At 46.8% G+C, this 12177-nt stretch overlaps 1 protein-coding gene across 1 annotated transcript; it reads left to right on the plus strand.

Moving 5' to 3' along the window:
* Positions 1 to 2896: 2896 nt before the first annotated feature.
* Positions 2897 to 7166, plus strand: LOC136610074 (olfactory receptor 6N1-like). The gene is made up of 2 exons (XM_066589342.1): positions 2897 to 3015; positions 6182 to 7166. The coding sequence occupies exons 1-2, from the start codon at positions 2897 to 2899 to the stop codon at positions 7164 to 7166; spliced, it is 1104 nt and encodes a 367-aa protein (XP_066445439.1).
* Positions 7167 to 12177: the final 5011 nt, after the last annotated feature.

Below are 12177 nucleotides of genomic sequence, written 5' to 3' on the forward strand. Positions count from 1 at the left end.
GTTAGTTAAGTTCCATCTAGGTAGTCGCCGGGTCCCTAGCCAGAGCAGGGACCGCCGCCCAGTTGTCCGCCTGGGGTTATCCAGGGCCGAGGCAAGTAGGCAGGGACAGTGGGGTGTGGGAAGTTCAGGGCACCCCACCGGGCGCCCGGGGGGCAGAGTGCCGTAACATAATAACTGGCCCTTTAAAACGTTTTTATCATGAAGGCGATCCGCTCCCTCTCGACCCAGCTGCAAGTCGTGGTCCAGGATTTGTCCACTCGCATGGCGGCCCAGGAGCAGCGGGGGTTGTCGCAGGGGCCGGACGCCTCAACCAGTCCCGAACCCAAGTGCCCCCTTCCCGAGGTGTTCTCTGGGGAGAGGAACCAGTTTTTTGTTTTCCAACAGGCGTGTCGCCTGTTTTTTCGGATGCGTCCCCGTTCCTCCGGGTCGGGCTGATAATGTCCCTGCTGCGGGGCTCCGCCCAGACCTGGGCCTTGCCATTCCCGAGGGTTCCCCTTGTCTGCAGGCCGTGGACGCATTTTTTCAGGAACTCGGGGGTATCTTCGACGAACCGGACCGAGCGGGGTTGGCGGTTTCCCGGTTATTGGCGTTGCACCAGGGGTCGCTTTGTGTGGAGGATTATTGCTCCAACTTCAGACGCTATGCAGGTGATACTGCATACAACGATAGCGCTCTGAAGGACGTTTTTCTGCAGGGCCTCTCGGATGCGGTAAAAGACCTGTTGATTTCCCATCCCGTTCCCGGGTCCTTAAGGGAGGCCATGGAGCTAGCGGTGAAGGCAGATAGGAGGCTCAGGTCTAGGAAGCAGGATAGACAGGCCCGTAGGGTCAGGGAGGTCATTTGTCCTGTTCCCTCTTCTTCCGTACCTGTCTCTGTTCCCGAGCCGATGGAGGCGGACCCGCTGGACCCCAAAGAGCGACGCTGGATTCGGTTGTTGCATCTCTGCTTCTACTGCGGGAAAGCTGGACATCGGGTGATCACCTGCCCCCTGAGGCTTCAGCGCTCACAGTCTGAACCGGCGGAAGAGCTCCGAGTCCTAGGCGATTGTAGGGAGGATCGCCTAGGACTTCAGGTACGTCCTAAACTGTTGGTACCTTGTCAGGTTAGATTCCGGAATTTTTCTCGACCCGGGAAGGCATTTATTGATTCCGGAGCAGCCACTAACCTGATAAGCATGAGTTTCATGAAACCCCTGATGGCAGAATTTGTGTCGCTGGAGTCGCCAATTCATTTTATCAGTATTGATGCTACCCCTCTCTCTACAGGCCTGGTACGATGGAGGACCCCAGGATTACAGTTCACGGTGGGGGTTCTCCACTCGGAAGAACTGTCTTTCCTGGTTATGGAAAAAATGTCGGTTGATGTGGTGCTTGGTCTGCCCTGGTTGGCACTGCACAACCCCCAATTTGATTGGTCCACCCGGGAATTGACTCATTGGGGTGCATCCTGTCATAATCACCTGTCTACCATAGCTGTGTGCTCCGCAGATACTGTGCTCATTCCGGAGTATTTGTCGGACTTTCAGGATGTATTCTCCAGAAAACTGTCTAAGGCTCTGCCGCCTCATAGGGAGTGGGACTGTGGTATTGATCTGATTCCCGACAGTCCCATCCCTAAGGGAGCCATTTTCAATTTGTCAGGCCGTGAGCATGAGGCCCTCAAGTCTTATATCTTGGAGGCTCTGGCCAACCGACATATCCGGCCGTCCAGGTCTCCTGCCGGGGCAGGTCTCCTCTTTGTAGAAAAGAAGGACGGGACACTAAGGCCTTGTGTGGATTATCGGGCCTTGAATAAAATCACAGTGAAGAACCAGTGCTCCTTGCCCCTGATTCCTGACTTGTTGAATCAGGTGGTAGGGGTCCACTGGTTCTCCAAACTGGACCTGCGGGGGGCTTACAATTTAATTTGCATTAGAGAGAGAGATGAATGGAAGACGGCGTTCAACACCCCGTTAGGACATTTTGAATGTCTGGTCATGCCTTTCGGTCTCTGTAACGCCCCTGCTGTGTTTCAGGGTTTTATGAACGCTGTCTTTCACGACTTCCTGGGGGTATTTCTGGTCATCTACCTTGATGACATTCTGGTGTACTCGCCTGACTGGGACTCACATGTGCGGCACCTGAGGTTGGTCCTGACCCGTTTGCGCGAGTATCAACTTTTTGTCAAGTTAGAGAAATGCACATTTGGTTCTAAACAAGTATCTTTCCTTGGTTATTTAATCTCACCCACGGAGATTCAGATAGAGTCTGATAAGGTAGCAGCAATCTCCCAATGGGTCAGACCAGACAACCTCAAGGCCCTCCAGAGGTTCTTAGGTTTTGCAAATTTTTACCGCAAATTCATTAGGAATTACTCAGTTATTGCTCAACCCCTGCCTGACCTGACCAAGAAGGGGGCCGACTTGGTAAAATGGTCACCTGCAGCCCTTGAGGCCTTTAGTCATCTAAAGAGGGCATTTACGACTGCCCCGCTGCTAATACAGCCGGACGCATGACTACCCTTTTTCATTGAGGTAGATGCGTCTGAGGTGGGGACAGGAGCAGTATTGTCGCAGGAAGTCAGTGGGAGATCTGGTTATAGCCCATGTGCGATCTTTTCGCGGAAGTTTAATTCAGCAGAACGCAACTACGACGTGGGTAACCGCGAATTATTGGCTATCAAATGGGCTCTGGAAGAGTGGCGACACCATCTCGAGGGGGCAAGACACCCAATTACCGTGTACACTGATCACAAGAATCTGGTATATCTCGCCAATGCTAAAAGACTCACAGCTCGTCAAGCCAGGTGGGCGTTGTTCTTCGCCAGGTTTAATTTCGTCGTGACATATATCCCAGGAGAGAAGAACGTGAAGGCGGACGCCCTGTCACGGAGTTTCGGGGTACCGGATAGTGAGACCATGACTCCCGAGAATATCTTAGCCCCCAGCGTGGTGGTGGCAGCTGTAGAGTCTAACTTTGTCCCTCAACTACGGGATGCTCAGCAGGACGCTCCTTTGGGGGTACCGGAGGGCAGATGGTTTGTGCCAGAGACCCTACGCCCTAGAGTCATAGATGAGTCTCACTCGTCGGTTCTCGCCGGGCATCCAGGGTTTCAGGGGACCCTGGATCTTTGTTCCAGACACTTCTGGTGGCCAGGCATGTCTCAGGAGATCCGCAACTTTGTGAGGGGTTGCTCAGTCTGTGCTCGCAATAAGAGTCGGCGGCGTCCTCCGGAGGGTCCTCTGAGACCGCTACCGGTTCCTTCCAGTCCATGGTCGCACTTATCAGTAGATTTCATCACTGACCTACCAGAATCCCAGAAGTGCACCACTATCTTAGTGGTGGTCGACCGGTTCTCTAAGATGGCACATTTTGTGGCGTTAAAAAAGCTACCCTCGGCAAAAGAATTCACCACGATTTTTGTAAAAGAAATAATTCGCCTACATGGGGTCCCCCACAATATTGTATCTGATCGCGGGGTTCAGTTTGTGTCGCAGTTTTGGCGTGCCTTCTGCAGAAACCTGGGAACGTCGCTTTCCTTCTCTTCAGCGTTCCACCCGCAGACTAATGGTCAGACTGAGCGGAAGAACCAAGATTTAGTGCAATATTTACGGTTATTTGCTAGCGAAAAGGCTCATCAGTGGGCAGAGTTCCTGCCGTTGGCAGAGTTTGCACTAAACAACCGCCTTTGTTCTTCCACTGGGGTGTCTGCATTTTTTTGTGTATATGGTCAGCATCCTCACTTCCTTACAGCAATCCCTACTCCGTCGGTCTGTCCGGCAGCTGATGACGCCACAGATACGCTTCGGGGAGTATGGAAAGAGGTACAGAGAAACTTGGAGGCAGCGGGGGCTCGTATGCAGTTGCGTAGTGCGAAGAGTCTGTCTGTGTCTGAACCTTATAGGGTGGGGCCGTTTGCCATCACACGTGTGGTTAACCCACTCGCCTACGAGCTGGGGTTGCCAGACACATGGAGGGTTCACAGGGTATTCCATAAGTCGCTATTGAAACCTTTTGTCCCTTCGGGGATGCCCACCTCCGGTCCCCCTCCACCCACCCTGGTCCGGGATGAAGTTGAATACGAGGTCCAGGAGATACTGGATTCTCGTTGGTGTCGAGGAACCCTACAATATTTGGTGGCCTGGAAGGGTTTTCGACCAGAAGATCATTCCTGGGTGGCCGCACGTGATGTTCACGCTCCCGTGTTGGTACGGCGATTCCACCGTCGTTTTTCGGATAAGCCTGGTCTAGTTTCCGGGGGCCCGGAGGTCCCCCGTCAGAGGGGGGGTAATGTTACCATGCAGGGCGGCGCTGGGTCCCACGGCCGGCGCGCGACGCTCCGATGTCGGCTCCGGCGTCCCAGAACTCTGCTGTCGGGGCTCTCCCGGCGGCGTGGAGCAGCCAGCGTGCAGCGGCGTGGGCGTGTCCGCCCGTAGGGTGCCGCCCGCTCTCCTCCACCTTCCATATGCAACAGGGGAGAGTCGGCTCCTCCCACTCTCCGCCCCCGGGCGGAGGCTTTAAGTTAAAAGACTGGCAGTGACCTGAGCTCACTGCCAGTTATTGGTTCTGTTAGCCTCTAGTCAGGTCTGTCTCAGTCTGCTCTAGTTGCTAGTCAGTGTCCTTCCTGTTTGCCTGTGAGCTCCATCTCCAGCCTTACTCAGCCTTGTAAGTTCTGTTGGTCTGTTCCACCTGCCTCTTCTGTCGGCACTCTGTCCCCCGTTAGTTAAGTTCCATCTAGGTAGTCGCCAGGTCCCTAGCCAGAGCAGGGACCGCCGCCCAGTTGTCCGCCTGGGGTTAGCCAGGGCCGAGGCAAGTAGGCAGGACAGTGGGGTGCGGGAAGTTCAGGGCACCCCACCGGGCGCCTGGGGGGCAGAGTGCCATAACAAATATATTGCATCTAATTAATGGGGTGATATGCTCTGCCCCTCCTTTTTTAATCATTAGCTCTTTTCTTTGAAAACTGGAAGGTTAGTTGGAGATGTAGAATATCTGAGTGCTGACAACAGCAGCACTAATGTGAATAGCATTCTCATGCCTGTGTGCTTTATTATTAAAGTAGCGGGTCTTGAAGTTTACAGATCCAACAGCAGACCCGTTATTTTTTGTTTTTATCACTATGATATTTTATTTAATTACTATAATAAAATTTTTTAAAATATATATATATATATATATATATATATATATATATTTTTTTTTTTTTTTTAATTTATATACATCTTATTTCTTTTACCGATAGTATTTTGTATATTTATTGTATCTAGTAGATATATTCAAGGGCTAAAATCTATTTAGTTTGTTATTACTTAATTATTATTACTTAATTATTGATTTTATTTTTGGCTCCTCATTTTTTATATTATTGTTCTTCCTACCTTTTACTTCCCATTCGTTTTATTAGTACACTTACCGGTGCTTTCTGAAGAAAGGGTTGCGTCCCCAAAACACATTATTTGTGCTTGCTTTCGTTTAATTAATAAAGAAGAAATTGGGTTAATTTCCTTGCTTTTATGCACTTTACAACTTTACTTTACAATTAAGCATTTCTATGGTGATAGTAATTGGACTGGCGACACCCAACTAACTATTCTACAAAAACTGTTCTGAATACAAGGATCACATCCTTCATCCTTTCCAATCCAATTTGTATTCTGGTTTTCCTGGGGGCCTTACTCTTTATCTGCCATTATACAATGGTGCTACATGTTGGCTAAAGCCAGTACTGCATGTGGTGACACGTTGGATAGGCTCCGACAGCAGAGAGGCTGGCAACATACAGTAAGAGAACTCCGACGGACGTCTTCCAACATCGGAGCTATACAGCCTTAAATCATAATGTCTTAAGACGTCAGACAGTGGATTGGAAAGGTTTATAGGAGTCACTCCACCCTTCTCTACTCTTGGATAAATGTGTTAGAGCTCAGATGTAAGCATACAGCATTAGTAATCTAAAGATGGCACACAAACTGTCTCTTATCTCAAAGATCAATGGATCTGCAAAACACCTCTGGAAGAATGGCAGCAGCAATTTTCACTATGTATTTACGGTATGAAATGCTTTTGTACAGAGGAAAACTCTGAACACTAGCAGTATATACACACAGATTGATATTTATTTTACCTTATGGCCATAAGCAATTGATTGTCAGTTCTTTAACGTTTCAGATTTTATATGAAAATTGATCAGTTTCTCCCCTGTAAAGCAAAAGCCTCACAATAACACATCCCGCTGCTACCATAAATGAGAGCATTTCTGGCTTTCTTATTTTGGGATTTTCCAGCTTGGGGTCCTTCCGCTATCATATCTTTATCATTTTGCTTCTGCTTTATTTTCTAATCATTACTGGGAATGTAACCATAGCTCTTATTGTCTGGGTTGAGCCACATCTGCATACACCCATGTATATGTTTGCAGGAACGTTGTCCTTTCTAGACATATGTTACACTGCGGTCACAATTCCACAAATGCTAGTCATTTTTTGGATTGGCAGCGTCTATATTGCCTTCAGTGGCTGCCTACTTCAGATGTATTTCTTGCATTCTCTGGGAATAACCAAAAATTATCTTTTGACTGTAATGGCCTATGACCGCTACATCGCCATTTGTAACCCTCTGAGATACTCTACTATCATGACTTCTAAGTGCTGCAAGCGTCTTATATTTGTCTGTTGCTTATGTGGCTTTATGAGTCCTGTGACTAAATTGATTTTAATAACGTTTCTACCATTTTGTGGATCTAATGAAATACACCATCTTTTCTGTGACTTGTCTCCTCTTCTACACCTCGCTTGTGCAGACACGTTTCTCAATGTAATTACTGACTTTGTCATCAACTCTTGCATCATTTTTTTAACTACGGCATTTATTGCTTTGACCTACGTAAAAATTGTGTTTACAATAATAATGATGAAGAGCGCAGAGGGACGTAGAAAGGCATTCTCAACATGTGCAGCTCATATCACTGTTGTGCTGATATTTTTTGGAAGTGTAACCTTCATGTATGTAAGACCACAGAGAGTATATGCACCCGAATTTGATCAACTGGTAACGATCAACTATACCATTTTGACTCCATTGTTAAATCCTGCTGTGTATAGTCTGAGGAATAAAAAGATAAAGAAGGCAATTAAAAAATATCTTCAGCTCAAAGATACTAGTTGTAGCTGTAGAGCCATGATTGGGAATTGAAAACCAAGCCAGAATCCATACACAGACAGCTGTTTCACATTTTTCCCCTCATCACTGTGCACTAAGACCCTGGCTTAGCTAACCTTGGATATGCTCAACACAGGCCTGAATAACTCTCAGGGTTTTATGGCAGGGTGTACTATCTGAGAAATCTCTAAAGCCCCATTTACACAGGATGAATGTCAGGCAAGTGGGGCTTAACATTTGTTTAGAGACCATACAACTCTCAGATCATAATCAGTAAACTAATTAAGTATTTACTCCTGTACACATCCTGTCCTGTTATTGTGCAAATTAATCCCACCATGTCTGTGCTCTTTTATGTGTTTGTGTATATATTGTGAGGTACTGAGGGGCGTGATAGTGGATGGTCACTACATCGCCCCTAGGTTCCGCTATTATGCCTAGTAGGGCTGGAGGAAGTTCATGTCCCGCTGTTTGAGACATGAAAAGCCAGAAGTTCAATGTAATCTCCAGTGAGTAGTTGCTGGAGGTCTTTTCTTTAAAAGTATCTGGGCCTGGTTTTTTGGAATGGATGTCAGGTTGGTAGTGGGGCCATCCATTCTACTTCCTCCACTCCAGGTTGTGTGCAAGGTCAATCAGCACAGGTGCTGAGGCTGAGGCGGGCTAGGTAGATATAAATAGCAGTGTGCACGGACACAGGGGGAAGGATAAGGTGGCTGCTAGACCCTGGCAGCCTGTGATACCTGCTAGAGCTGAAAACCCTGCTGTGTGGTGCACCTGCGGAGCGTGACCTGGTCAGGCAGGGACTGCCTATTGTTATTGCTGGACTATTATTTTCTTGCCTGAAGCTAAGGCTGCATTTGTGTTGATTATTCTGGACTGAAATAAACGCAGGTCACGCCTGCTCTTGGACTTTATCCACTGGTTTCCGTCTTTGACTGCCACCCACCCGCACTCTACCGAGCTGTCCGCCCACAATATATACATGCTTCTTCAAAAATGTCTTATTATTAGCCTGATGAAGAAATCAAAATAGTTTAGAAGGCCGCCTGCACACGAGCGGAAATTCCACGGCGGGATTTCCCGCGGAACTTCAGCCGCTGAAAGTCTGCATAGGATTGTGTTAACAAACGCAATCCTATGCAGACGCCCGCGATTTGGCCGAGTGAAATCTCGCACGGGAAACAAATCACGGTATGCCCCGCACAGAAATGTCACTCACCCGCCAACGGCTCCGGTCTGCGCATGCGCCGAGAAGCCGACACATCAAACAGCCGGAGCCGCGGGCGCAGGTGAGTACGCGCTGGTCCCTGCAGGCGCTCGGGTTGGGTCCTTTTTTTTTGTCCCTTTAGGGGACTTCCACAGGGACCCATCAGGACCCCCTGATCACATTCCGGGGGTCCGATGGTGACAGCCCTTTACATGCTGCAGTGACAGCCCTTTACATGCTGCAGTCACATAGACTGCAGCATGTAAAGGGTTAACACAGCAGAGATCGGAGGTTTTCTCTGATCTCTGCTGTAAGAGCTAGAACCTAGCTGTCCTCTGACAGCCAAGCACTAGCTCTCCCTGCCACAGAGACCATCGGCTTGCTTCTGACAAGCCGATGGTCTCTATGGCAACCTATAAACAAAGCAGGAGACTTAGAAGCAGGAGATTGCCGGCAGATCGGCAATATCTTCTGCTGGTTTTTCAAAGCCCTTGCTTTGTTCTCTGTGGGACTGTGCAGGCAGAGCACAATGTCACAGCTTGTGGCATTGTGCTCTGCAGCTCCCATAGTGATACATAGCCGAGAAATCTTCCGGGCTATATCGCTATGGGCAGTGGAGCTCGTCCCGGAAAATTTCCGGGCGTGCCACTCAAGGGGTTAAACTTGTATATACAAGCCCTCACCATCTCCTGCTACCTTCAGTTTAAAAATATTTCATCGATATGATCTTTACCCAACCTTGAGTTAAGAAAAATGCCAGCGCATGCCCTCATAATCTCTCACCTAGACTACTGAAGCATCCTAACTCTCTGCCTTCTATCTAACTCTCTTGCACCCCTCCAATCTAGACCGAACTCTGCTGGCCTGGTATTCCACCTCTTCCCTCATATTTGTCAGGCCCTTCACTGGCTACCCATTGCAGAGAAAGTTCATTATTAGCAAATATATACAAAGCTGTCCACAACCTTCTTCCTCCGAACAACTCTGACCTAATCTCCACAGACCTCACCGCAAATAGTATATGACTAACAAAACCTCCTTCTTTGCTCTTCTGTTGTCTGATCCCCACGCAACCTTCTCCAAGATTTCTTCTGTGTATCCCCCATACTCCCATACTCCCCCCCAACCTGAAAACCTACCTGTTCAAAAAAACCAACAATAATTCCTACTGTCACCACACTACCATATGAGCAGATTTTGCCCTCACCTATTGTCCCCTTCCAATAATAAATATGCACAAACTGTCAGGAAAATGATGCAGACATTCAGGGAAATTGGTAGTGTCCAAGATAGGTAGAGAAGAGAGTTTACAAAGGCAGTATGAGTCCAATATAATTTCAAGAAGCTAACTTGGTGGACCTAAAACTATTAATGTTAAAATGTAACTTTTATTACTATTGGTTAAAATAAAGAAGAACAAACAAATACATATATTTAGAGGATAGAAAGAGTATATTCAGTGTACTCCAGGTTTATGCCACTTTAACAAAAGGATAAGGACTAACTGGGTTGTGACAGAAGGTCAACTTATCCAAATTTTTTCGTTAGTCTCAAAATGACAAATGTCTTAGATATTTCAAAAGTTACGGCGCAGGTTTCATCCAGATAGATTGAAATAACCAAAAGAGAAAACCTGAGCGAATACTTCATCCCTACGCGTTTCCCCCACTAGGTGGGTTCCTCAGTTGCAAAAGAAAAGATAATTCCAGTAGAAATAAGCTGGATAGTGGCTTATAAAGGTTACATATATTCCCTGAAAGATCCTTAATCAGACTGATATTCCGGATATGGGATAAAGGATAAGAAAGGAGAGTGAGATAATAATAAATATAATCTCCTAAGATTAGTTGAGACCAGAAAGATAATTCCTGATCAAAGTCTAGCCATTTAGTTTTGTAAAAGGTGAACTAGCTAAAACCTCTGGTTGATATATAAAGAGGTAGATATTGGTCTAGCTAGTCACTATTGAGGCTACGCCAGAACCTAGGTATATCCTCATCAAATCCTGATGCCCTATAATGAGAACCCAATAGCTAGCGGCGTAAGCTCTATTCAAATTAGAAACAAAATAAATGAAAAAAAACGGCGGCATGTCAGTCCTAGTGGTGGGCTGACAGCATAATGAACAAACAGACCTCTTGGTCTTAAATAGGGGTTAGATAAACCAGCCCCTAAGTGGGAGTGTTTCGGGAATAACCAATCATAGCTGTTCAACCCGTACGTCATCAAATCCATTACCATAGCGACCCTAAAAGCTTTATGACGATATTATGCCCCTAAATATATGGATTCGGTTGGTGATCAACCCAGATGGTAGTCCGTTGGTCCGCACATCTAACCATCCTATACCATAGAGCGATGTGTGTGATCATCTCACACCGTATACATTGCATATCCCAGTGTCATGTGATCTTCTGATGCGTCCCGGTCCTTCTGACGCAATGACGTACGCTCGTAACGTGACGTCATTACGCGGTAATCACGTGATACGTCTCACTAGTGCTTACTCACAGTGTGGTGGCACGGGTTTATCGCGTGACGTCATCGCGCACTGACGCGTGTACGTCACGTCACGTGACTAGGCGGAAGCGGCGTAACTGCTTAGTAACGGCTGGTCGCTAGCTTTACACCAACGCGTCCTGATTGGATAATGGTGAGACGGCGTCTTAGTGTAACCTAGCAACTCCGATGCAGTAGTATCGTCGCTGTAAAGGAATGCAGGAAGCGGGACCGCACTATTGTTCCTTTGCTATTAACATAGCAGCCTAGATATAGATATTAAATCATACTGCAGGAGCGATCAAACAATCGCAAGTTCTTGTCCCCTGTGGGGACTAAAAAAAAAAAAAGTAAAAATTCATTTTAAAAAGTTTTATTATTTATTAAAAAATTAATAGTTAAAAAAAACCTTTTTGCCATATTTATAGTAAAATAATCTAAATAATAAAGCCCCAAAACATATTTGGTATAGCTGCGTCCATAAAAGTTAAATCTATCAAAGTAACACATTATTTAGCCTGCTCGGTGAACATCTGAAAAAAAAATTAACAACGCCAGAATTGCGCTTTTTTGGTCAACCTGCCTCCAAGAAAAAAGTTGTATGTACTGGAAAATGGGACCAATACAAACTACAGGATGTCCTGCAAAAAATGAGCCCTCGCATGACTATGTCAACGGAAAAATCGAAAAGTTATGGCTGTCAGAAGATGGCGGCAGAAAATAATGATGTCAATCACTGAATGGCTGGGATTACTTCATCAAGCACTGGCTCTGATTGGCTAAGCCATGGCGCTCATGATTCAAGCACAGCAATCTCTTGCTGGAGGCAGGGTATTCGAACCCCGTTATAAGGAAGAGAATGCTCTCTCAGCGCTGAGGACTACACAGAAGACTGCAGGAGCGCCGCAGCCCAGTGTGAGGGACCAAGACGCACCTGTTAGGTGAGTATTTTTTCTTTTTCATGTAGTGTAGCTAGGGCTTATTTTCAGGGGATGGCTTATATTTCAAGCCTCCCCCACTTCTACCGAAAATCAGGGTAGGGCTTATTATTGAGGTAGGTCTTATTTTTGTGGAAACACGGTAGGCCCTATTGATATCATTGGCTTGCTTACTGTATCAGGGAGAGGGTTCAACATGCTCTGCAGGCTATTTATGCAATGTTGACTTTGTGGCAAGTAATGAAGCAGGCAGATGAACGCTCCATTACACCTAGTGAGGGACAGTGTAAGTGATTTATTGAGTAAACAGTTCTACCACTTCACTTGTTAATTTAACATCTGGCTTGGGAGAATGGTGCTGAACTGACCAAATACAACACCGGTTTAATACTAAAGCCCA

The sequence above is a fragment of the Eleutherodactylus coqui genome, chromosome 2 (assembly GCF_035609145.1).
Source record: "Eleutherodactylus coqui strain aEleCoq1 chromosome 2, aEleCoq1.hap1, whole genome shotgun sequence".
Lineage (NCBI taxonomy): Eukaryota > Metazoa > Chordata > Amphibia > Anura > Eleutherodactylidae > Eleutherodactylus > Eleutherodactylus coqui.

What these genes read in the sequence shown, in the direction of transcription:
- LOC136610074 (XM_066589342.1), top strand. Translation starts at nt 2,897, where the DNA reads ATGACTCCCGAGAATATCTTAGCCCCCAGCGTGGTGGTGGCAGCTGTA. An exon ending in GGGGTACCGGAGGGCAGATG is followed by an intron (nt 3,016 to 6,181) that starts GTTTGTGCCAGA and finishes TCCCCTGTAAAG; the next exon opens with CAAAAGCCTCACAATAACAC.